Source organism: Rhizoctonia solani, chromosome 3 (assembly GCF_016906535.1).
Source record: "Rhizoctonia solani chromosome 3, complete sequence".
Lineage (NCBI taxonomy): Eukaryota > Fungi > Basidiomycota > Agaricomycetes > Cantharellales > Ceratobasidiaceae > Rhizoctonia > Rhizoctonia solani.
In genome coordinates this window covers 2,805,112-2,829,239 of record NC_057372.1, presented here as the reverse complement: position 1 = coordinate 2,829,239, position 24,128 = coordinate 2,805,112, and the positions used below count along the sequence as shown (strand labels likewise).

The 24,128-nt window shown below is 50.8% G+C and overlaps 11 protein-coding genes across 11 annotated transcripts; 5 read left to right on the top strand and 6 right to left on the bottom strand.

The window, feature by feature from the left end:
- Positions 1-116: 116 nt before the first annotated feature.
- Positions 117-1,700, top strand: RhiXN_03314 (RNA recognition motif protein; the record flags this gene model as incomplete). The annotated part of the gene is made up of 8 exons (XM_043323131.1): positions 117-183; positions 231-413; positions 471-535; positions 592-733; positions 788-904; positions 978-1,342; positions 1,397-1,434; positions 1,496-1,700. 8 exons carry the CDS (start codon positions 117-119, stop codon positions 1,698-1,700), a joined length of 1,182 nt encoding a protein of 393 aa, XP_043178627.1.
- A 1,250-nt stretch (positions 1,701-2,950) lies between these two features.
- RhiXN_03313 (homeobox domain protein) lies at positions 2,951-5,423 on the top strand (the record flags this gene model as incomplete). Its single annotated transcript, XM_043323130.1, has 8 exons — positions 2,951-2,978; positions 3,028-3,089; positions 3,112-3,572; positions 3,630-3,778; positions 3,832-4,238; positions 4,290-4,714; positions 4,774-5,140; positions 5,199-5,423. 8 exons carry the CDS (start codon positions 2,951-2,953, stop codon positions 5,421-5,423), a joined length of 2,124 nt encoding a protein of 707 aa, XP_043178626.1.
- A 1,495-nt stretch (positions 5,424-6,918) lies between these two features.
- RhiXN_03312 (transglutaminase-like protein) lies at positions 6,919-7,437 on the bottom strand (the record flags this gene model as incomplete). The annotated part of the gene is made up of 1 exon (XM_043323129.1): positions 6,919-7,437. The coding sequence occupies one exon, from the start codon at positions 7,435-7,437 to the stop codon at positions 6,919-6,921; it is 519 nt and encodes a 172-aa protein (XP_043178625.1).
- Positions 7,438-7,722: 285 nt separating this feature from the next.
- Positions 7,723-8,566, bottom strand: RhiXN_03311 (transglutaminase-like protein; the record flags this gene model as incomplete). Its single annotated transcript, XM_043323128.1, has 3 exons — positions 7,723-7,867; positions 7,922-8,229; positions 8,285-8,566. The coding sequence occupies 3 exons, from the start codon at positions 8,564-8,566 to the stop codon at positions 7,723-7,725; spliced, it is 735 nt and encodes a 244-aa protein (XP_043178624.1).
- A 112-nt stretch (positions 8,567-8,678) lies between these two features.
- RhiXN_03310 (pre-mRNA-splicing factor 18) lies at positions 8,679-10,020 on the top strand (the record flags this gene model as incomplete). Its single annotated transcript, XM_043323127.1, has 6 exons — positions 8,679-8,853; positions 8,909-9,421; positions 9,474-9,571; positions 9,620-9,759; positions 9,811-9,909; positions 9,960-10,020. The coding sequence occupies 6 exons, from the start codon at positions 8,679-8,681 to the stop codon at positions 10,018-10,020; spliced, it is 1,086 nt and encodes a 361-aa protein (XP_043178623.1).
- A 185-nt stretch (positions 10,021-10,205) lies between these two features.
- On the bottom strand, positions 10,206-10,673 carry RhiXN_03309 (import inner membrane translocase subunit TIM10; the record flags this gene model as incomplete). Its single annotated transcript, XM_043323126.1, has 4 exons — positions 10,206-10,282; positions 10,337-10,445; positions 10,496-10,575; positions 10,628-10,673. 4 exons carry the CDS (start codon positions 10,671-10,673, stop codon positions 10,206-10,208), a joined length of 312 nt encoding a protein of 103 aa, XP_043178622.1.
- A 200-nt stretch (positions 10,674-10,873) lies between these two features.
- On the top strand, positions 10,874-11,432 carry RhiXN_03308 (cytochrome C oxidase subunit 6B; the record flags this gene model as incomplete). The annotated part of the gene is made up of 6 exons (XM_043323125.1): positions 10,874-10,899; positions 10,931-10,989; positions 11,047-11,080; positions 11,133-11,233; positions 11,307-11,314; positions 11,373-11,432. The coding sequence occupies 6 exons, from the start codon at positions 10,874-10,876 to the stop codon at positions 11,430-11,432; spliced, it is 288 nt and encodes a 95-aa protein (XP_043178621.1).
- A 150-nt stretch (positions 11,433-11,582) lies between these two features.
- On the bottom strand, positions 11,583-13,866 carry RhiXN_03307 (uncharacterized protein; the record flags this gene model as incomplete). The annotated part of the gene is made up of 7 exons (XM_043323124.1): positions 11,583-12,032; positions 12,085-12,177; positions 12,232-12,947; positions 13,002-13,269; positions 13,338-13,378; positions 13,443-13,680; positions 13,732-13,866. The coding sequence occupies 7 exons, from the start codon at positions 13,864-13,866 to the stop codon at positions 11,583-11,585; spliced, it is 1,941 nt and encodes a 646-aa protein (XP_043178620.1).
- A 460-nt stretch (positions 13,867-14,326) lies between these two features.
- Positions 14,327-14,745, bottom strand: RhiXN_03306 (CsbD domain-containing protein; the record flags this gene model as incomplete). The annotated part of the gene is made up of 3 exons (XM_043323123.1): positions 14,327-14,522; positions 14,579-14,673; positions 14,731-14,745. 3 exons carry the CDS (start codon positions 14,743-14,745, stop codon positions 14,327-14,329), a joined length of 306 nt encoding a protein of 101 aa, XP_043178619.1.
- A 441-nt stretch (positions 14,746-15,186) lies between these two features.
- On the bottom strand, positions 15,187-16,417 carry RhiXN_03305 (DnaJ domain protein; the record flags this gene model as incomplete). The annotated part of the gene is made up of 7 exons (XM_043323122.1): positions 15,187-15,342; positions 15,391-15,669; positions 15,723-15,801; positions 15,852-15,881; positions 15,938-16,158; positions 16,214-16,274; positions 16,335-16,417. 7 exons carry the CDS (start codon positions 16,415-16,417, stop codon positions 15,187-15,189), a joined length of 909 nt encoding a protein of 302 aa, XP_043178618.1.
- Positions 16,418-17,613: 1,196 nt separating this feature from the next.
- RhiXN_03304 (autophagy-related protein 2) lies at positions 17,614-23,971 on the top strand (the record flags this gene model as incomplete). Its single annotated transcript, XM_043323121.1, has 20 exons — positions 17,614-17,820; positions 17,880-17,983; positions 18,126-18,809; positions 18,839-19,334; positions 19,403-19,615; positions 19,673-19,856; positions 19,906-20,304; positions 20,359-20,474; positions 20,523-20,627; positions 20,678-20,848; positions 20,899-21,183; positions 21,234-21,317; positions 21,371-21,480; positions 21,579-21,595; positions 21,645-22,056; positions 22,109-22,796; positions 22,851-22,983; positions 23,044-23,198; positions 23,248-23,864; positions 23,917-23,971. The coding sequence occupies 20 exons, from the start codon at positions 17,614-17,616 to the stop codon at positions 23,969-23,971; spliced, it is 5,235 nt and encodes a 1,744-aa protein (XP_043178617.1).
- Positions 23,972-24,128: the final 157 nt, after the last annotated feature.

The following is a 24,128-nucleotide window of genomic DNA, read 5'->3' as shown; positions in this document are numbered from 1 at the left end:
ATAGCCAACAAGACCCAGTGTGAGAGCCCAATGAATCGAATTTGCACTTGTTTACCGCGCCACGCACACCGAACACCAACTTGCACCTCCCCACCACACACACCCGAAAAAAAAGAATGACACACCTCCTCCCCCAAACCTGCTCAAACTATTCGCTCCTCGCCCACCGCTCCCGTTCGTTCGGTCGGTCGGCAAAGATCCCGACAAGGTCCGGTCGAAAAAGGTGTCAGGTGTGGCTGCGTTGTTGGCCGAGATCAGGGAAGCCAACGAGCGCGGGATTGTTGAGGCTGATGATCGGGATCGGGAAGAGGGAGAGGAAAAGTTCACATATGCCGAGGAGATCAAGCGTGGCATCTATCGTGAGCAGAGGCAGAAGAGGAAAAAGGAGGAGTTCCAAAAGGCCAAGGAGACGTGTGAGTGTGTTTGTTTTTCTGGTGTTGGACTATTTTAACATATTTTTCTGCTTGTAGATAAACCTGCAGACGACCCCGAAGCAACCGGAGATCCGTACAAGACTTTGTTTATTTCAAGATTGGTGAGCCTCAATAACCATAACTGGACCACGCACTAACAACAATAAAAACTTGATAGTCTAAAAATGCCACAGAAGACGACTTGCGCAAAGAGTTTGGAACATACGGACGCATCGAACGAATCCGGCTCGTCAGGAACAAACGCGGAGTGAGCCGCGGGTACGCGTTTATCGTGTATGATAGGGAGAAAGACATGAAAGGTATACTCATCCCGTGCCATGCACCTACTTGGAAATTAAATAGTGTACCTACAGCCGCATACAAAGAAGCCGATGGGATAAGTATACTCGGCAAACGTATACTCGTTGACGTAGAACGCGGCAGAACCGTCCGAGGATGGAAACCCAGACGTTTGGGTGGTGGACTCGGAGGTACGTCGACCCATCCTATTTAGTTGGACTAGTCATTTGTGATTAAACTTTACTAATTACGTTTCTTATACAGGTCGACCCAAGCCAGTTGCACCCGCCGCCGAGCCGAGCCGCTTTGGACCTCCTACAGGAGGTGGAGGCGGAGGCGGATTCCGAGGTGATCGAGGCAGGGGCGGAGGATTCAGGGGCGGTGATCGTGGTGGGTTCAGGGGCGGACGCGGTGGCGGGTTTGGGGGACGAGGTGGGTATGGCGGAGGAGGTGGTGACCGTGGATACGGTGATCGTGCTGGTGGAGGCGGTGGAGGAGGGGGAGGAGGTGGGTACGGAGGTGGAGGAGGTGACCGCAGCTTTGGGGGAGGTGGAGACCGCGGCTTTGGCGGCGGTGGGGGAGGGTACGGGGGAGGAGATAGGGGGTACGGTCCTCGTGGAGGCGACTCGGTAAGCTCAGCTCAGATGCCTCGACCGTTGTTGGTTGCTAATGGCTGTGCGCAGGGTCCAGGTGGGGGTGGTGGAGGGTACGGACCCAACAGGTAAGCCCCTAGAGTCTGTTCGCTTTGTTGCGATTGTGCTGAGTTTACGTTTTTGGGATAGGGGCCGAGGCGGAGGTATTGGCTACCAAGGAGGCTTTGGTCATGGGCACCAAGATAGCGGGTATGGTGGTGGCGCGGGAGCAGGAGCAGGAGCAGGAGGAGGCGGTGGAGGAGGATACGGCGGCGGTGGGCAAGATAATGGGTATCCTCCCAAGCGCGGTTACGATGATGGACAGGACCGGGATTCCAAGCGCACACGGTACTAGCGCGCGAGCCATCTTTTTTCCGCATTATTTCTTTCTCTGTTTTTATTCTGTTGTGCACTTCTCACCTCACCGGTACAGCTCGCCAACCAAGTGTAAGTGCTTTTTTTTCCAGGGTTGGGAGAAAAAGGTAGAGTAGCACCTGTGTGTATTGGAATGGAAATGGTATGGCGGCAATTAGTCTGCGCGCGCAGCGACAATAAGCTCTCAAACATGACATGGCATGACGATCGCCATCCGACCCCGACCCATGATGGCAGGCATCAACAGGTCCCGAGTCGCGATGGTACCGCGCTGTCCGGGGTCACGGCGTGGCAACCACGTGGAAGGGCATGATCGTCATCAATGGGTTGTGGCGTTTGCAGGCAGGTTGAACTAGAAGGATGTTGTTGAGCGAGAGAATAGAATTTTATTTTATCGTTTCATTTCGAGTGACATGCCGAAGCCGCACCGCGAAGAGGAATACAGGAATGGGTAAATTGCGTGGTTTTGGGAGGGTGCCACCTCCTGAGTTGGGCGGGAGAGACTCCTGACTCCTAAGGGTTCTCCTGAGGTAGGCTGGGGGGCGATCGGGGGGGGAGGTGGGACGCATATATGTACTGACCGGACCGATGGACGGGGGATGCGGGCGATCAAGCCCAGAATCTGGAATGTGAAACGCAAAGAGTGGGGGGGGGGAGACGATATAACCCAGAGTTGGCTGGCCTAGAGGAGCGTGTTCCCTCCCCGTTGAGCTGGCACCTGAATCGAACCGAACTGGAGGTAAGCGCGCTGAGCACGTGAATCGGGGATAGCCGCGTGTGGGTGGTTGGGAATGGGTTGGAGTGGATGGGCTGGGCTGGGCGGGGATTCGTCGGGTCGCACGTGGGATTAGACTTTGGTGGGGCCGTGTGTGCCTCGCGTGGTGGGAGGTATGAAAAGGGCGAGCTCTCGTCGGTCGCACAGGGCGGAAATAATAGGCTGGTCTGTGATCTCGAGGTGAGGATACAGAGTTGGTGGTGCCTGGGGGCAGACTGTTTGGCTGTGTTTGGGGGGCGGGCCGGGGGTGTGAAATGGGTGTCGCGACGGGGGCGAGGGATGGGTTTATCTTTGATTCTGTGTCTCTGTTTCCTCATCTTCCCCGTCTCTCCCACCCACCGCCGCTGTGTTCTCTGGACGCGTCCGCTCGTTTTTGTTACACACTCGCTTACTTGACTTTCTTTTATTTTATTTTCCTTTGATCCCAGATCTGCTGACGGCTGGCCTGTCTTCGCATGGCCTGGAACTTTGAACTTATGGATTGTGAGTGGTCTGGGCTGTATGTGTATATGTGTATGTTGAAACCAGACAGCCCAACAATCTCTTGTCGATGAGCCCCGCCGTTCGCGCCGCACGGCGTCTGCACAGCTGGTGGTGAGCACGGACCACACCACAGCACCGACATCACCATCGAGGTCCCCGACGAGACCCCGAAGCCCCCGACCCCGACTCCCATGCCCGCCGTAGCGCCGGGGACCTCGAGTCACCGCTGAGCCCCCCGTCAGCGAGCTCGACCCCCAGCCAGTCTGCGACGTTCTCCAATGTGGGCCGTACCCGCTCCGCCACACTGGCCTCTCCCCTGCGCTCTACCCTCGACGCAGACGATGACCAAAAGCCGAGCAGCATTGGTCCTCAGCGCGTCCGCAGTGCCACACTCTCGTCTCCCACTGCCTCCACCACTGCCTCGGCACGTGCCAACCTCCAGAAACGCAAGCGCTCCCGAGTGACCCCCGAACAGCTCGCCCACCTCGAGCGTGTCTTTTCCCAGGACAGGTCCCCCACTGCTGCCCGTCGCAAGGAGATCAGCGAGCAACTGGGCATGCAAGAGCGCCAGACCCAGATCTGGTTCCAGAATAGGTCCGTTTCCCTCTCTGTTTTTTTGGCCCATTTTTTTCTCATTTCATTTCATTTCAGGCGGGCCAAAGCCAAGCTTGTGGAGAGCAAAGGCCGCTCCGGTCGTCCCGGCTCTCCTGGCTCGGGCCGCGACACTCCCCCAGACACGCCCCCCGAGCTCAGTCCCGGGTACGAAGCCGATCTCCAGGCACTGCTTCACGAAACAGACCGTGCGTCTTGACTCATTTCATTTCTTTTTACCAACTAACGCCGTCTTGTTCAGCCATTTCAATCATCCCATGCACTGACTTGACAATTGGAAGCTGGCATCGCATCGCTGACCGTACGGGCCGCCATGACCTTGTGGCCTACATTTCCGACGTCCGCGCATCGCTTACATGGTTCATCCATTCGGGCGGACACGGTTTCAAAATGGAAATTCCCATTTCCACCGTCGTCAATACCGAGTTTACCCAGTCAGCCCCTACCCATCCCGGCCATGGTATCGCCTCGTTCTACGTCTCGGAGAAGCCCATCTTCTACATGGAAGACGCTGCCAACGGCGGTGCCTGGCAGATCTGCGACGATTGGACCGAGGGACGTCAGGCGAGCCATGTCATGAAACATCAGCTCGTGGGCTCTTCCATCCAGCTCGGACATGCGATGAGGAACTTTGAAGCTCGTCGACAGGTATGTTCCCCTTGTTCTGTACCTTGCTTCCCAACTAATCCCGTCTCACAGGGCCTTGGACGACCTATGCAAATCCCTCAACCGCCCATGCTCAGCGTCCCTACCGCTTCGCACGCCCACCAACAACCCCACCTGTTCACGTTCCCTCCAAACCGACAGTTCACAGCCACACACGGCCGGAAACGATCCTACTCGGGTCCCCCGGCTCCGATGCAGATGGGTGACGTCTTTGGTCCTGACTATGCGGAAGAGTCCAGGTTTGGCGCGTTTCAGATGCCTTCTCAGGCGGGTGCTAGTGGTGCAGGTGCTGCCTCGCATGGTCCTGCGACGGGTACGCTCTCTTCGCATGGTACCGGCCATGGACACGCACACCAAGGCTCCATGTCCGATTTCTCGTCTATTCCCATTTCCCAGTTGAGCCAGAGGCCGTTTAGCGCAGACCCCTCGAGGCAGTTCCCACAAGATCCTGCGAGGCAGTTCACCCAAGACCCAGCCCGCCAATTCAGCCAGGATCCTTCACGCCCGTTCAACCAAGATCCCTCGAGCCGTTCAGCGCCGACTCGAATCGGACGTTTACCCAAGACATGTCCAGGTTCGATCCGTCCCGTCCGTACATGGACCGTCGCGCCACGTTTGACGTTGCTGCCCACGGGCACGGGCACGCTCACGTCGAGCAGCAGCGGAGGTACTCTGAGCAGACTGCACAGGGCGAGGGCTATGCTGGGTACGGAGACGTCTATGCCGAGGGTATGTTTACCGGCATGGCGGGCCAGGCTATCCCTGCTCAAGCAATGGCTCCCAACCCGACCATGGCTCCCAACGCAGCGATGGCCGGGCAAGCTCAAATGGGAAACTCGCCCATGTTTGGAATGGGCATGACTATGGGTTATACGCTTGAAGATGTCGACGGAATCCGCCTCATGGGCCCATGTGAGCCGCCCTGCACTCATCCTTGTGTAGGGATACAACGGTCGTTTTTCGGTCATTTGGCACTCGCTTATTGGCACATTTACTCAATTCTCACCATCCCCTCTCACGCACGTCCCAGTCGACGTTCTATGCTACCTCCCCGTCCGGTTCAATCCGTTACCTCTATCCAATTCAACCACTACCCTTCCCGTCCAATTCAATACACGCGGTCTACCTCCTACGCCGGTCGACAAAACCCATCCAAATGCAACATAAATAGTTTTTCTTCTCTCTGCTATCCTGCTGGTCGAAATATCACACTCGTTTATCTCTCAAACACACTGCTGGTCGAACTCTTGCTGGGTCAACTCTCTCTCTCCACCTCTCCATCTCTCTCTATCTCTGGGCTCCATCACTTTATCTCTCTCCCCGCAAAACTGTCATCCAAATGGGGTTGGGTTAACCGATCCCCATGGCTGGAGACTCGGGTTCCCCGCTCCTCTCTCTCCGTTTGCTCCCGACATCAGCTGGCCTCGACTGTTTATTTCCCGTTACCGCCGGACGTCGCTCTTTGTTCCTGTGTTTGTTGTGTTGGGGTGGATTGTTGGGGTATTCTAGGCCCTGGTGCGGTCGCTACGGTTCCTTGCTCATTGGACCTGGGGGAGGGGAGGTTACAGTCTTCTCCCTAGTTCGCTGGGCAGGTGTGTCGTCATGTTCTCTTCGGGTCGTCGTCGTCTTCCCCATGCATTCGCAGTGAGGGGGGGAGGTGTCGCTACGGTTCCCCGTTGTGGATGTCGCGCTTCCACCGGGGTTACGGTCCCCTCGTTCCCATGCGTTGTTTAGGATCCCCTATCACGCCCACCAAGGTTTACCGCGCCGCCCGGTGCGCATTCGGCCACTCTTACATACACAAACAACAGGCTGGATCTCTCCCACACACACTCGTTTAATTTCAACCAAGCAGGCCTCTCAATCACGTAGCTTAAACCAGCACACGAGTACGTTACCAAATAAACGAAATTTTTAACTGTCCGTTCCTGGATTAAACAATGCTACCTAGTTTTTTTTTTCGCACATTTACGTAGCTCTCGATCTCGCAGCGGCAATATTCCCTCTATCTTTCTCTCGGTCCGCTAGAGAGTTTTTTTCCTTTTTATATAGTTCGTTCTGTATTGTCGGAGCTTTTTTTTTCTTGTTTTGTGTTTGTGTTTGTCTAACTTTATATACGTAGCTCGGATCGCATTCTCTGCGAGGTTCTTTGCCCGCTGCCCGTCCCACACTTGTTCCCCTTGTACTTTTCTTCTGGTCATATGTATGACCATAGAGGAGTCTTCACATTCTTACTTGACCTCACCCCACCAGCTGGCGTTTCATCTCACTTATAGTGCACAATACCATTATACTCTGTCCTTTTGTCTTTTTTCTTTCTTTCTTCGGTCTCAGTGATGTAGCACAATTTTCGATATCAGTATAAATTCCTCAGTTGATCATATTGGCGCACGCGATTTCATCATGACAAGACAGCTCAAATCAGGGTAAAAGATTGGATTGAGGGAGGGGACTGAACCAAGACGCTGGTGTGATCTAGGCGGAGATGAAGCAAGTAGCAACCACCAACGAACGAGTCCAGGGGCACGTTATTCTTCCTTCTTCGTCGCGAGGGTTCTCAACAAGGGCACGCACACACACAAAAAAACAGAAAGCAAAGAAAAAAAAAGAGGGGGACCTATTGCCTGATGGTGGCTGAAAATCAATGATGCCACATGGCCAATCAGCGGGATCCGGGCCCGGCTTCTCCCCGCGCCTCTTTCCACTCTTGCGTCCCGCTCTCGCGTGCTGGTTCGGCCGCGGCTTCGGCTTCCCTCTCGGTCTCGCCCTCCCGGGCACGTTGGTCTGATTTCGCGAGCCATTCACGCTCGGTCTTGTCTTCTTGTTCCAACTGCGCCAGCTCGGGTGGTGTCCGGTGTCGTCGTCGAGCTGCGGTGATCTTGGCGAGCTCCTGTTTATAGTAAGTCGTGCTTAGCATAACTACGGCGATCGGCGTTTCGGAATTGGGATTGGGATTGGGATTTGAGATGTTGGGATTCGAATTCGGATTCGAAGTGAGGGAGGGGGAAGGAGGGGGGCGGGTTCTTGTGTGTATGCTTACCTCGGCCAGGGCTGGTTCTGGGGCGTCCTTTCGTCGCTGGAGCATCTCGTTCGAGTTTTGGACGTATCCTGGCTCATGTCGCTCGCACCATCGATCGAAAAGGCGAAGATGTAGCTCATCTGCGTGTATGCGTTGGGTCATGTGTTGTATGTCATGACGACGAGAAATCGCTGGTTCTATGCGCTCAGCTTACCTTTTTTCCCCATCCCCTATCGTACAATAAAGGTTGATCGCGCGCTGCTTCGCATGAATCGGTGTGGATCCACCGCCCGGCGCCCGGAGAGAAATACTAGATCGAGAGCCGAGGGAGAGTTTTTTCATTAGGCCAGTCAAGGGATTTAGAAAGAAAAAAGTTCTGATTTTACCTCGTTCCACACATGATCCTCCTTGTTCCACACTAGTTGCAGATCATGGAGAGAAAATGCTTCAGAATTGTTTGGTATAATGAAAAGAAGCAATAGGACCCGAACCGTAACGTGCGCGGAGTCCAACCGCCCTTAGGAATAACGTGTACAAATTCGCCCATTCCCCACATCTTCCGATACGCGTTCTCATCAGATACTTGAGATCGCTTTGGGTCCCTCATGAGTAAGCTCAAGGATTAGCAGTTAACGGGCTGACGTACTTGTATCGGGGGAACCGAAAGCTTCCGTCGCACGCGCCATTTTCGCCCCGACATACATGCAATTCGACTCGGCCCGCCCCGCCCGAACGTTCGTACGGTGTAGGCGGGACCATACCCGAAGCGCTAGTTGGGCCAGCACATCGGGGACATTTGATGGGATCGGCCCATTTGAAGTATTCATGTTTGAACCAGTGGACTAGAACTTGCGCCAACGCGTCTTGTTCACAGGCCAAGGGGCTATCAGACTGTTGGAGCGCAGTCGCCTCGGCTCGTATGCGTTCCATCGGAATTTGTTCTCGTGCCAGGTCCTGCATATACCATCACTCATATATTACACTCTAGACGGTATCGGGTGGCGCGTACCAGGAGGTCCCTGTTTTCATAGATGTCCATCTGTTTATCCAGGTTCCTTAGGGTTGAGAAGATGTTTGGTTCCCGGCGGGGGATGTTGTCTCTAGAGGCCGCACTCGCGATCGGCTGAGCGCCGGGCGTAGCAGTGATAACCATCGCGGCTACTAAGATCTGAAATTGGACTAGTTCTCGCGGCGTGATGGGTCTAGGAGCTGCCCATCGCTTCCGTTGGGCAAAGACCAAGAGTCCAGGCAAGAGACGCAGCGAAAGAGCATGGGCTGACTCCGCATCCATATCGTTGTCGCTCAAAGTGTGGGGAGAGGGCGCTTATTTGCCGTCATCCTATTGGCGCTTAAGTCTTGTTTGTGACAACCGCCACGACTTGACTTTGTGTGACTAGATTGTTATGGATTTTCTCAAGGCTGAAATTGCTGCCAAACGCAAATCAGGAGATGATGCTAGTTCTAGGCCTCAAAAATACATGCGAAAAGGGGACATTGAAAGACTGAAGCGCGAGCAAAAGGAGGCAGAGGAGGAGGCCAAACGCAAGGCAATCCAGGAAGAGCAGGAACGCAAGGAGCGTGAGGTACGCAAATCATTCGCAACATACTTTAATACCTTAATCATTCCTTGCAGGCGTAGAGAAGGCTGCAGCGCGAAATGCCAAATCCAAGTCCAACTCGCCATTCCCAGATACTGGTACACCCACAGAGGGTGGTACCAGCGAGGCCTTCAACATCTCTAATGAGGAGGCAATTCGCCGTCTCCGGCAAAAAGGCCAGCCCATCCGCCTTTTCGCAGAGACCGATCGAGAGCGTAGGCTGCGTTTGCGTGCGTTAGAATTGATCGAGGAGCGTGGTGAGCGTGGAACCAGTCAAAACGTGTTCAAGAAGGCCTTGGAGGAGATGGAGGGCACGTTGGACAAAGAGGAGATCGAACGTCGTGCAGGGCATACGGACAAAGGAAAGGCCGATGATCCCAGCGAATCCTCCAAGCGGGGAGATACACCAAAGGCCGCGGCAGCAGAGGAGAACACGATCATTGATTTGGCTTTGATCAAGACCAACCCAGACAAACTCTATCCATTGATCTACTATGCACTCAAGCGAGTACTGAAAGAGTGGGAGCAATCCATGGCTGAGCGGCCAGGTGAGTTGCCACGTTGTGGTGCCCAAACGTGGTCTAACTCGTCGCCCGATAGACCAGATCAAGCGCTCGACGCAAGGGAAACTTGCTGCGGCTACACAGGTTCAGTCTGCCGAGTACCTCAAGCCCCTGTTCAAACAACTCCGGTCTAAGGTAGGTCACCCCTTGAAATACTTCGATCACATACTAAATCCGGTTCAGACGGTGGCAGAAGACGTACTAGGGAAACTTGCTGAGATTATTCATTACATGCAAAAACGGGAGTACCAAAAAGCGAATGACGCATACCTCCGGCTGAGCATTGGGAATGCTGCGTGGCCTATCGGCGTTACCATGGTTGGGTAAGTCGATCCCATACACTCTCGTCATACACACTGACCTTTTTTTTTCAGTATCCATGAACGTTCAGCGCGCGAAAAGATTTCGTCGGATCAGGTTGCCCATGTCCTGAACGACGAAGTTTCACGAAAATACATTCAGAGTGTAAAGAGGTTCGTTGGACCCTCAAGCCCGTGTTCGCCGTTTGACATGTTGGTTTTAGGTTATTAACATTTGCGCAGTCCAAATATCCGCCTTCGGACATGTCGCAACTCATGGGTTGATTTCTGGGGTACTTGTAATGTTTTGTATGTATTGCTAATGTTAGGGTCGAATGCAACACTAGTGCTTGGGACTGACTGAGTTGTGTTTTCAAATATCGTTAATAGCTACATTAGGACAATCGGTTATGTCTACTTTTGCTGTAGAGAGTCTGGTACAACATTTAATTATTACAAAAATGGGCTGGTTATATTTGATCCAGTCCAGGCGCACTCGAACGTTCACGAGAAAGTCTCGCAACATAGGACTGGGAGACCACGTTGACTAGAGGTGGTTTAGTCAAATTAAACATTCAGAACAGCGGCCATATTGACTTACAGGCCTCCATGTACCTGTCCATACAGCGGGATAGACAAGTCTCCTCGGAGCTACCCAGCGATGTGGATGGCTTGGTGACGCATTTGGCAAAGCATTTCTCGTTGATTTTCTGATATGGGCTGGGTTAGAGTGAGAGAAAAGTTACCCAGAAATGCATACATTGATAAGTTCTTGGGCGTTTGCCAGTGCCATCTCGTTCCTCAAGCCATCCATAATTTGCTGTTTCCTTGTAGCCTGGTCTGTATTCCCACATATTAGTATTACAGCTCGATCGAGCAAAAATAGATATACCTGGCGCGGGACCTCCACCGAGATTAGTCTTGAAAAAGTCCGACATGATTGCGCACGGCCAAGTACAAAGTTGACAAAAGTCGAGTTGAGGAATAATTCAAAGGCCAAATGATCTGACGGCGCTTAGAGACAAGATCGCATCCAAACTCAACCATACAGATGATCTGCCACCTCCCGATACTTTCCGGTTCGACCACTCCCACCGACGAATAACCCAAGGTCAAAAACTCGTGCTAGTCTGTAGTCATGTCTGACGCTGCGGATCTCAAGACGTAAGTACACATATTTATGTAATCCCTACAGAGCAAACTCGTATGCTTTCCCCCTTAGGAAATACGTCCTCCAAACCGCCGGCTTTGACGGTAAGTCTATCTTATTCATCTGGTATACCCTGGCCCTAACTTATTTATAATAAATAGCCCGTTTCCCCAACACCAATCAGTCCAAGCACTGGTGACTATCTAGACTCGTATATGCACACATTGTATCTTACACACCCCACCAGCTACCAAAATTACCTCGACTACTACAAGTGCATCAACGCCAAGGGTGAGGACTTTGCTCCATGCAAGCAGTTCTACCGTGCGTTCCATTCGCTTTGTCCCAGTAAGTGCAATACCCCTCGTGTGTCCGAGAATGACCGGTGAGCTCATTTTTGATAAACACTAATTCACATCAGACGATTGGGTGAGTCTATGTAACCCCTTTTACACCGAATTAACTCTGAAGTTTTTTCCCGCCCAAGATTTCTCGCTTCGATGAGCAAAGGGAGAATGGTACTTTCCCCAACACTCTCGAGCCTTGAATGTATACCTTGTCCATTTGTTACGAAGCCCAATAGCAATTCAAGGCCGATAAAAGTTTCCCACATTTATCTTGCGCTCTGGAGATCTGAGTTCAAGCAAATTCATTACACTAATTGGATGGATGAACATAAACAGTGAGTCTATGGTGTTCAAGATTGGTGCCACTCCACATCCTGGGGTGCTGCAACCTCGTAGACCATCTTGATCTCCTCTTTTGCATCTGCCTCAAGATTATCAATCGTCCACTCAACAAGGCCGCTTACGTCCGGGCCTGAGGTGGCATCGTCCATCCATCTTCCCTTGACCTTTTCGCGTAGCTTGTACTCCTTTCCTGGCTCCAACCCAGCCATATCTTCGGGGTTTATGAGTACAACACGGAATTGGTCATCTTGCGGTGTCGGAATTGCATGACGAACCAGTATGCGCGGAATAGCAAAGGGATGAGTATTTTTGATGGTGATGGTATCGGTGACAGGGGTATATTTCCTTTGAGCAAACCCAACGACCTTGTCCGATTCTTTTTTGATTTGGGTAAAGGCAACATTGATCGCAGCATCAGTACCCAGCGACTTGGTTATTATACCTTTTACGGGCACCAACTAAATCATGGTCGGTAAGTATATGCATTAAACTCATATGCGTTAAACTCACTGGGAGGGTTGTAGTATCCACGTAACTATTGTCTAAGTAAGTGACAAGCGGACCAGGCAAGAATTGATGCGTCGTTGAATTAATCATTTTGCACTGATGTGTGGTTTAGTTTAGTTTACACCCATTTCAATACAAAACACCGCTCACCGATAGGTAAACTGCCCGCGACAGTTTTGGAACAGTAATGTACTGAGTTTTAGCGCCCAGCTGCGCCGACATGATTGTGACCCGATGCGGTATATCATCGCTTTGGACCGTAACATTTGTTTCGATGCTGTATGTGCTCGCAAGTGCTTGATCGTTCACAGCTGCACCAACACGGTCCAGCGCATGCATGTCTGGGTTGGATTCGACAACAACGCCGAACTCCTCTCTCGCCGTTGCTTCACTGCTGAAAGGACCACTAGCGGGTACAGAGCTCGATGGTGCGGTGGTTGCGGCATGGTTGCCCACATTATTTGTAGCCGCGGCACCAAATAAACCTCCCGAAGTAGCACCTGTATTGAATAAATATGCTGACGTAGCAGACCCAAATCCGACTGTGTTTGTTGGAGCGGCGCCAAACAGCCCTCTCCTGTCCAAAGGATTGTTGGCAGCAAGGTTACTAGTGTGTCCGAATAACGGAGTATATCGCACTGGGGCAGTGCCAGCCTTTATTATACTCTTGCCCAAGTATGGAACATATGAGCTGTAGGCGGATGAAGCAGTGCTTAATGTGAGTTGCACGTCTTCCCAATCTTCACCAGTGGTTTGGAGAATCGACGCATGGTAGTGCAAGGTAGCATTGTTCGCAATTGCTTGTGTTTTGCTATCTGTAATCGCATGAAGTTCATACGCTGGTTTCCACCCAGCTCCATTTACCACTGGTAACATATAAATGTTACCAAACTAGGCTAGGTAAGAGTGCTCAAACTTACCGTAAGTAAGTGAAAGCTTGATACTACAGGCCTCCTTGGCGCTAAGTACGACGCTAGCCTTGGTTTTGCGTTTAACCGATAGTTCCTGAATTTTGTCACCCTCATCTTCACTCTCTTCATTCGCTTTGATCCGACCGATACTAGCGTCGATCTCCCTGACACCGTTCTCGATGCGGGTCGTCGCTTCGAGGGTTGCTTGTCCGGCAGCATTGAAATGTCCCAAAAATTCGACAAAATCTCCGGGTTCAGTATTTTCTCCGTTGAGTGACTGGCGATCAAAATAAAAATCAGGAATGTCCGATTATTTTTTCAGCCTGACACGAGATCAACACGTACGTTGGCATAGGACAGCAATACGTCGCTTCTTGCATTGATAACTATATCAATCAAACAAACATGTCAATCTTCCAGCCGAATTTTATTGAAACAATCAAAACTCACGACTTAACTCCCTGAGCAATTCACGTTTCTTTGCCTCGAGCTCGGTAATCTTTTCATTTATCCGCTGGGCGGGAGAAGTCCTGGAGGTCTGGAACGGGCCTCCGAATATTTTCGGGCGGGGGGTGACACAGGTCGTATCAACAACCGATGCTTGCCCAGCACTAAGTCCTGCAAAGTGTAAAGTGTCAGGGACGATGCCCGACGGCAGGTTCTTGATCGCAAAGTCATTTCTCCCAGCCTGAAACCCCGTTAGGCATCGATCTCTATATGTCAATAGAAATTGACTTACGTCTAGTTCGAGTGTGATAATTCGACGAACTTCTGCCCTCTGGTCGAACACCGTAACAGCCTCGATAGGGTGGTCTTGTGCGTCAATTACAATTTGTTTCATGCCTGCCGGACTGGGATCGGTCGAATAGCGCATGTCTTGGTGGACCTGGCTGGGTCACATGGATATTGAGTCGAGCACATTGCAGACCTAAATAGTGATTGCTGGGAGTGATTTCCTTCTTCGAGTCAATCGCTGAGAGTTGATGGCTACTTCGGTTGTGATTGGTCACTGCCATGAGCCAATGGAAATCAATGCACATTACCAAAACGAGGTTGGGTAGGTTGACTCATCGGGTATTAACCTAGCTGGGGCAATGTACGCTGTGAACATGTTTACCAACTGGTTCGACCTTCAATTATTTCGCGTACTTGGGCTGAGGAAGATGCCTTGGCAAGGATTACGCTCATGAATAGAATACGTGTTCATAGGGGTTAATTATTATGACGCATACATTTATGAGAACGATATCAAAAATACAAAAGGGTATGATTCGGTAAACCAAAAAGTGAAGGATTCATAAGGTCATGACTTCGTAGATTGATTTTCCTGAAAATTATGCCCGGTTCCCACTGTGAAAGGCTTGCTTCAGATTGCCCTTGTCGCTCAGGGCATTTCCGCGAGCTTGACGGCGGCGGTTTCCAGTAATACCACCTAGAATAGAGTGGCCTCTGCCGCGCACGCGGTCACTAGTACCAGAAGCGTATCCTTTTGCCTTGGCGGCCTGTACTTCAGCAACGCCACGGTTGTGACTACGAAGTAGCTGTTATTGGCCTGAAGAGTTCCTAAATAGGTTTTTTGAGCTTACCGGTCTCGTCCACGTCCAGCAAATCCATGTGCACGAACAAGCGAGCCGACGGCACGTTGGAAAGTTCCAGACACTGACTTGATTTGTCCTCGAACCTGAAACAGGTGGTTGGTGTTTGCTCAGGTAACGACAATGAGAACACTGCAACTTACGCGAGAAGGCGCCATGGCAGTGGTAAAGAGTTATTAAATGGATAGGATTTCTCGTAAGGGAGGCTTGATGTAATTGAGTTGTGGTAAGCTGCCGTTATGCTTGGCCTTTTTGTATGCGTCCAAGGCACAGCGGTTGCTCCACAGTGATTGTTGGCGTCATGGGCCCGACGTCATTACGTCAGGCCAATAGGGGTGAGCACAGGTTAGACTTACCATAAAGGGACATGTGTGAAAGCTTGCTCCACCCAGTGGAGTTGCCCCCATGATAGAGTTGGAGCTGCAACGTCAGGTCGGGCGTCATGAATGATCGTTTTCCCGTGGCTCGCAGTGCGTTTGGGTGTACAAGGGCAGCTCTATACTTACAGGTAATATATGTTAAATATACAATGTAATGGCGAGTGAAACAATAAGAGAGTCTAGGGGTTGTAGAATAACACATCTATCTAGACTTAGTAACTAGCGTTTACCTTTGCCCTTTCCCTTTTTTGCACCGCTCTTCTTATTCTGAGAGTTCGTGCCCTTGTCGGGAGCGGCAAGCTGATGTCCTTCCTCTTCAATATGAGCAAAAAGCTTTGATCGAGACTCGAAGGATTCAGCGCACACGTTGCAAACCTATAAATCCGTTAGTGAATCATGATTTCAATGGAAATGAACTCAAACCTGGGGCGCAGATGAAGCTTCGGCCTCTTGTGCCTTTTTGGCGGCTTCTTTGGCCCTTCGTTTCTCTCTTTTGGTAAGCGTAGGCTTATCCCCTTCATTGTGGGCACCACCTTCCTCGTTCTCGTTTTCATTATCTCCATCGGTTTCTACCTTCAAGCCTTGCATGGCTTCGGCCAATTCATCTCTGGGAACTTCTGCTTCTGTCAGTTCGGGATCAATGGCTAGTCCCTTGGCTTTCTTTTTCTTCTTTTTGGACTTCTTCGTCGATGCTGAGGGTGCCTGTAGCTCATATCGTCTGAGGGTATCGGTCCAGTGTTATTATCCGGAGTTACAGCCTCATCGCTTTCTATCGCATCTTGTTCATCGTCCAGACCAAGTTCGATATTCTCCTCCTGCATCTGTCGCTTTAATCTACCAATATCACTGAGTACCGCTCCAGTCTTTGATCATATGCAACTCACTTTTCAACTTCTTTCATGTGTTTTTTGCTCCTCTCGTGGCTCAGCCAACCGCCTCGCTCTGGAATGACTTTCCACACACAACACACTCGTACTCTTCATCATCGCCCTCGGCAAGTCCCCATTCCAGGTCTACGTGATCTTCCGCATTGGATCGCGATCGCTGCCACTCTTGTTCCACAAATTTAGCCGCAATCGGAGATTCTTGAATGGCACTTGGCTTGGACGAATTGGTAGGTATAACTTTGGCTTGCGTGTCCTTGTGAGCTTTGAACCGAGGATCTCGTTTACGGAGGAAAAGTGCCAGAGTCTGGGTACTCTAAGTTGCCATCACTGAAGAGAATGAATGCATATACCTACCTGACTGTCTCATTATATTCTTTTTTAGCGTCATCCCTCGCTTTCTTGTTGTCCCGTTCCATTAATCTATTGCGTGTGTCAATATATTCCCTGGTAAACTCATTGGCGATATGTGACAGAACATACCTGCGGACTCTGCGATCAGGTGCTTCGGCTATATTCCAGGAATCATACCACGAAAAGTCTTTTGCGGTAGAAATGAAGTCCATGCTCGGTAAAACATGCTTGCGTATAATGTCTCGTCCCCTTTTTGTTTGGTGGTGGCAACCCAAGGGGTATTCGCGTCTCCGAACGAAGGGTACTCTATGGTCTCTCCATTGAGTGTGGACCAAGTGCCTCTTCAGCTGCTAATCGATCAAAAAACCGCGGTATATCGTGAAAAATCCCTGTGAGATCCGCGCTTAGATAGACAGAAGTGGCGGACAGGGATATAAGACTTGCGTATTTAGAATCATCCATGCTCGTCGCCAACGTTGCATCGAAAAATGGAACAATTGCGGAGTGGTCATTCCCGGATCTCGTGGGCGAGCTTTGAATGGTTTGCCGTTGTTGGACACAATGTCTTCGAAAATGTCCTCTCCTCCTAGGGTGGACCCATAGATGCCCGATGAGAGTCATACCATGCCCGTTCCTACCTATTTTAGCATTCGTCTCAATAAGTATGTAAATTGGCACATACTTGTTCGTCGCTCAAAACCTGTGTAATTTGTTTAGTAGCCATGCGTGTGTCATCTATTCTGGTATGGACTCGCCTCATACGCCTGTTGTAACTGTGCAAATTTCTTTGTTGCCTCTTCTACGTTATCATGATTCTTGTCCGGATGATGTATTAAAGCAAGCTTCCTAAACGCTTTCTGGTGATTAAACAGTGAGGAACGAACGCCGAGGTACAAGTAGAGAATGGCTGACCTTGATTTCGTCTGCCGTTGCATCCTCTTCTACCCAAGTAATTCGTAATAACTTATCTCTGCGACTGCCTCGCCATTGGTAGCACCCCCAGGCCCTGCGCGAGAGTTCTGAGCTCCCATGGTATCGTCGAGTGCCGAAAAAATGTGGTGATCGGCTACAGTTTGTCGATCTTCTCGTCATCCAAAATGCTAATTAATTGCTTAGTCAACCCACGAGTCCAAATATGGGCATATACGTATTCGTATTCATAAAGTTGGAGTCATCGCAAAGGGCCTCAAGTCAGACTCAGGGCAGGGTTTGGGTAGACCATAAAATAATAATAATTCCAGTGGAGCCACTACACGGATTTTAGACGTGTTTTCTATTCACTACGTCGAGTATTTTGATCTTCGAAGGGTGCACACGTGACCCCACGCGTTCATTGACCGGGGCGTCTTCTGTCAGCCAAGTGGGGTCCTGTGCTTAGCCACATCCGCTGGTGGTCGTTTAGCAGACCATGTTCAGTTTCTTGCGCTCTATTGCATTACCATTACCGACATTCGGAATCTCGCTACCAGCTAATATCCAGCGTCGCTTTTTATCGTTTGTCCTTAAATACTTTCTCGGACATCTTGTCAAGCCTGGGCAACTTGACGACCACAAGATCGATGCCCAAATCGGGAGTGGCCGGGTTGAAATAAAGGATGTAGAACTCGATGACTCGGTACGCTTGTTTCAAAGGTCTCATCATTATGTTTAATTCATGTTTGATGTGGTGTACAGGCCATCAATAAACTGCTTGTTGGCCTCCCGGTGTCTCTCCGTGATGGCACTTTAGGAAATGTCACTGTACAAGTGCCATGGCCAAACGTACTTGCGGGCTCCTTGTCTGTGGCGGTTCTGGGGTGTCATTAACACTAGTATTGCGTCGAACTCCCACGTCACCATCAAACCCAACGGCACCCATCGACCTCTCTAGTTCTGTCGCTTCTGTGGTGGCCGAAACATTTGTTCACAACGATCTTTCAGAGGCGGAGAACAATGCACTACGGCAGTCGATCCACCTGAGCTCCCAGCTCCCAACTCTTCAATAGATGATGATTTCGCTGTACCTGGTTCAATGGACCCATTCCTAGATGCTCCAGTGGCTACCTCGATGGAAGAGTCGGTCGTGCTGGGCGACGAAGAAGGAGTCGGTGTACTCACTGCTGTCGTCGAAAGATTGATGGCACGCTTTACCTGCTCCGCAAAGGATATCTCGATTACACTGGTCCATGAAGGACATGCCTCTTTCCATCTAGGTGTCTCCGAGTTCACATATGGGGACGGAGTTTCGGACTCGAATGTCACTAAGGAGATATCATTACAAGGCTTTTCCGTTTCACTTACTCCTCTCGAGCCGATGGATCCGCCTTCTGTGATCTACTCTCCCATTGGGTCGCCCGGTCGACAGAATTCTGGCGAAAATGAACAAGAGAATATGCTACAGAGTGTTGCATCAATTGCTGACTCTATGATGTTTCATAGTGCTCCGGCCTCGCCGACCGCGAGTACCCGTCAGGAGCAACCCCGTCTGCAACAGATTTTGGGCTTATCTGACGAACCTCTTTCAGTCACCATTACTACCCGTCCTCGTGGGATTGTTTCTTCGGGACCCAGCGCCCCTGCCGCCCGCCAACGTTCTCCCAAATTCTCCGTCGAAGCCAAGATGGGGTACCTGGCTTGCGCACTACGGCCCATAGATGTTGGATCAATTTGCGGGCCCTGACCCTTGTCACACCCCCAGCTAGCTCTACGAACAACCAACCTACTCCGCGACAAGAAACTAGAAAAGGCATGCCAGTATTCGAAGGATCTGGGCGTATTCGTGGGGTAGTTTTGGCTCTGCTGTTGGAGAATACCCGGAGTTCATCATTTGCCAGACATCAACCGGATACCGAAATCTCTGAATTCTTTCGAAAGCCGACTCGTTCACTCTCCACGCCCCATTTCCGCGCGAGAATCGATACAATAGAGCCGTCTTTTGATTCCTCTGGCAGTCTGAGTGCTTATGTTGGCGAAATATCGGTATTCCACATGCAAGGAGGTCCAAATCCTTCGTCCAGACCACTCCTTATAGCGGACCCCAACCTTGATACACAATATTCAATCAATACGAACGCACCGATGTTGGACGTTGTGGACTGGACGAAGCCATCATCACAAACCGGGCCCCCAAGATCTCTGCTTGGAGAGTTCGTGCGCTTCCAGGCCAGAAACCTAAGGCCTCTGGTTCCCCTATCGCGATTACCGTTAAAGCGAACAAGGAGGGCGATGTGGAAGTTGGAATCCTACCCTTGCACTTATTCTTGGATCTCAAGGTTCTAGAGGACGCGATTGCTTTTGGTAATAGTATTGGATCGACAGTACCCGACTACGTCAACGACGAGAATGATCTTGAAGCGGATGATTCCACGCCTCCCACTACGCCTCGAAATTACCGCTCGGTTGCAGATGATATGGAGCGGGTCGAGAGCAAGGTAAAAAAGGAAATTCGTTACGATTTACAACTGACTTGATTGTATGGTACGATATAGGCTCGGAGTGTTAGTATCGAGTGCTCCCTCATCCGTATTGAGCTAAGAACGCCTTCCCCACCGGGCCGCAAGCAACGCTCCGGGGCAATTATTATTGATCTACACACACTCAAAGCTGACGTCGCCTCGGCGCCCCTTCAGCTTCGCTGGGGAAGACTCTTAATAGCCCTGGCCAATCCTGGGGGTAAGTAATATGTGTAGATCGTCGGAGTTTAGAACTGATATTATTATAGATACCCGGGCGACGACTATTCTGTCAGTAGGCCCATCCAGAACACCGAATCCAAATGTCAAGCCATTTGGAGGATCAACTCCCACACAAAAGATGCCAGATGCAATAGAACCAGAGATTTCCCAAGTGATCATCCGTACCGGGACTCCTACCACCCTCGAAGTTCAACTGCCAGCCCTATACGTGTCTTTGTCAAAGTTTAGTCTTGATGGCCTGCAGTACTGGGTTGATGATGCCACACAATGGGCCGAGCGCGCACTTGGCGAACGACGATTGGACCAATCCCGAGATCCAAGCTTGATTGGAAGTCGGTTCTTTGCGCGTAATAGTAGCATCGGTACCGTGGAGACCGCAGGTGCAGGAACAAGCCAAACAATCATTTGCGTGAATCTAGATAGGGGTGGGCTACTATCATATCCAGGGCACACACTTTGATCGCTAATGCTCACTTCAGCCGAGATCCAGCTCTTTGTTCCAAGACAAAAGTTTGTCGAATCTATGGAAGCGCTTCCCTTTGAGGTAATCGCTCTTGGATTGGAAGTCATTCTTGAAATGAAGCCTGATGGGAAGGTAATGCTGATCAGGTCAACCATGGGTGGATCATTGACGGTATTTCAGGACGAGACTCGGATCTCCGCTTCGATACTGGACACGGTTGTCAAGGATGCAAGCGGCTCGCCCCTAGCTTCCACCATCCTTTCTCGGACGCATTCCTTGAATCTGGTGAGATTTTTATATCTGGTAAATGCGCATATAACTGATATAGGGGCTAGGCGGGCCATGCTAAGCCGGTAATTAAAGTCAATTTCAACGCCATAGTCGATCCAGAGACGGGTAGTCGAGAGAACCGGATTAAAGCCGTACTTACTGGTATCACTTTCACCCTAGCCAAGACCTACGCTTGGGCCGGCCACTTGGGCGAATTCTTCAAGGCGCCCCCAGAGGTACGGGCACTAGACCTATGGATGAGTTCTTGAGCTTACTTTTCCGCCAGACGTTTGAAGCAGTTGTTCCCACTGAGCGAGTACGATTGAACCTATCACTTGTCGACTCGTGCGTCAAAGTAATCGCTCCCAAACACCCGGGTGCGTTGGTCGCCGTTATTGGGGAAGTGAACTTCAACACCGATGTGATCGGAAGTTCTCCGGAGACCGTTTCGGATGCAGGTCTGCATGCCGTGACGGTAATGTTGGTAGACGAAGAGAAACCTGAAACAGCAGACGAAGCATCTACCACACCATCGAAAGTAAGGTTCGCTAGCGATGTCGATATTTGGAAGGTAAGTTCGTCCAAATTCCGATTCATTTTCATCTTCTAAGTGTTCAATAGCGAAGAGGATTCGCAAGCTTGGTCATCGTTGAAGAATTAACTACTCGTGTAATTGCCAGAAAAGAGTCTCATCCGCCATTGTCTGTAAGTAAAACTCCAAACGTTTATCACTAATGTAACTGAAGATGATCCTTCAGGTAGATGCCTCCCGCGTCAAGATAGGCGTATTAGCGGCTGCAGACACCCTCGGAGCTCTCGGGTCTTTCGGAGCGGATTTGGCAACCATGTTCCCCAAATCACCAGCACCGTGAGCATTGATTCCGTAGCTGGGTATTTTTTACACTAAGTCTGTGCCAAGTGAAAGGCCTCGAGTTCATGCAATCCAAAGAACGGATGCGGATAAAGCCCCCAAGGAATACTAGGTTAATCATCAGTTGAGGCCACTGCGTGTATGCTAAACCTATCCTGTAGATGATCTCGAAGAGGACGCTTTCGACCAAAACCGCCTTGAGCCTGAGCTTGAACTTGGACCGACGCTGGACATAATCAAGGATGATGTGCCCAGGAATCTTGATTACATAGACGAGTCTATTGGAGTTATTGGTGGTGGTGGAGTTGTGGAAGCACTTTCGGATGAGGAACTCTTGAGCGAATCCGCTGACGAGGAAGAGATGTCTGAATCAATGCTCGAAAAAGGTTCAGCTATTATCTCTTCGGCTCATCGCTCTCGGACCTATGGGTCTGCGTCCCATGTAACAACTCCCGAAGAGGATCTGCCGGAATCCCGCGAAGAAACAATCACGCTATGGACTGAAGGAATTAACGTCATTGAAGATTATTTTGAGCAGATAGAGCCCGAGCCACTTCTTACGACGAGCGTTGAGTGAGTGTTATTTGCCTGTCCCTTTGGGATATAACAGCTCATCGTAACGTAGGGAAGGGCTCGTCGCATTCAGTCTAAATCTCCAAAACTGCGATGTTACCGTCCGGCTGCATGACGGGTATGATTGGGAAAAGACCCGTCTTGCGATAGAACAGGGCCGTAAGGCAGTGCGACGTCGGCTCGAGAAGATTCGCCAGTTACTTGCGAGCGGGCAGGCTCCAGACGAGAGTATTGAAGATACCCATGCAGTTCTATTCAACTCTATATATGTTGGGCTTCAACAAGACCTGGAAGACATGGAACCAGAAGCTATGATTGCCGCGATTGATCAAGAACTTGCGGATGATGGAGGAGATACCGCTACTGTCAGCTCTTGGCAGACGCTTGCAGCAGGACAAGGTACCCGACCCGCACACAAACGCCAATCGAGCAAGCCAGGCAGGAAGAGTCGTCGAATCACTCGTTCTCGAGGTCCAAGAATCGAAATCCTTCTTAAAGGCCTCTCGGCATCTGTTTCACAATTCGGACCAGACGAGCCCACTGCTATGCGCGCCCTTGTGACCATCAAAGACTTGGAAGTCCTCGATCATATCAAGACTTCCACATGGAATGCATTCTTGACTGGTATGGCAGCTGACTCAAAGGGAAATGTTCGTGAGACCGGCTCCGATATGCTTCGTGCGGAATTCTCCATTGTAAGACCGATTGCGGGCAATGCCGTCGAGGAAGGGCGCCTAAAGGTATGCATATGTCTCGCGCCCTGTGGATTCGTAGTTCTAACTGGCATCCCGCAGGCAAAGATATTACCTATCCGGTTACATGTGGACCAAGACGCATTAGACTTCTTGAAAAAGTTTTTCATGTTCAAGGACCCGGATACTGAAGTCAAACCTGCTGACGGGAAACCTGCTGAAGAAATGTTCCTTCGTGAGTAAAAAAAAAATTGATATCAATAGGTCATTATAGGTGTTCTGATTATGTTGTTAGAACACGTTGAGATATTCCCCGTTGATCTGAAGCTAGATTATAAACCAAAGCGTGTTGACTATCGTGCCCTGCGTGAAGGGAGAACGATAGAACTCATGAATTTCTTCCATTTCGAAGGAGCTGAAATGACACTTCGCCATATCACGCTATCTGGAGTGAGTCAATTAGATCATTATTTAGCAACTCGATTGACTTGAATCGTAGATCACCGGGTGGGCTCGTTTGGGCGACACTCTAAATGACCTTTGGACACCCGACGTAAAAGCCACTCAGCTCGCTGAAATCGTAGCAGGCATCGCACCATTCCGTTCACTCGTTCGGGTAGGTGCTGGTATGGCCGACTTAGTCCTACTCCCTGCTTCTGCAGGATGGAGGCGCGACCGTCGTCGAGAAAAAGGAGTTCGTGGGGCAGCGGCCGAGGCGGCTGCACTGGGAGCTCGATTAGCAACTGGAGCTCAAGTAGTGCTGGAACGTGCTGAGAGCATGCTAGGTCCCAGTACGTCAACCGGCTCCGGGTTCGCATCCCGCCCTGGTCCAGGTGTAGGCGCATTCCGTGGACCGGTCACTGCCGTTCCTGCAGGTGGACAGTGGGATGGAAGCGCATCCATGATTGCCCCGAGCACTTTTGCTGGAAACGAGGAAGGAGATACTGACGAGGAGGGCTCTGGAGACGAGAGAATGATTAGTCGTTATTCTCAGCAGCCTCGCGATGTTACTGAAGGCGTTCGGTCTGGCGCTCGAGCATTAAGAAGGAATGCCACTGCAGCCGCGCAACTATATTGGCTATCCCGATGGAAGTTTACGAGCAGACCGAAGGCGAGGTACGTTCGTCCTTGACTTGGCATTTTTGGGTACTCATACTCGCGCCACTAGGGATCACTACGAGCTGTTGTCCGTGCAGTTCCGATCGCAGTTTTGCGACCAATGATCGGGGCAACAGAAGCGGTTGGACAGACCTTGCTTGGGTTGCGTAATTCTTTAGATCCTTATGTGGCGGTTGATGAGGGAGCGAAATGGAAACGCCGTTAATGATAATGACATGTCATGCTATCTTTTCACTGCTGAATCTTGTATATGTATGGTAT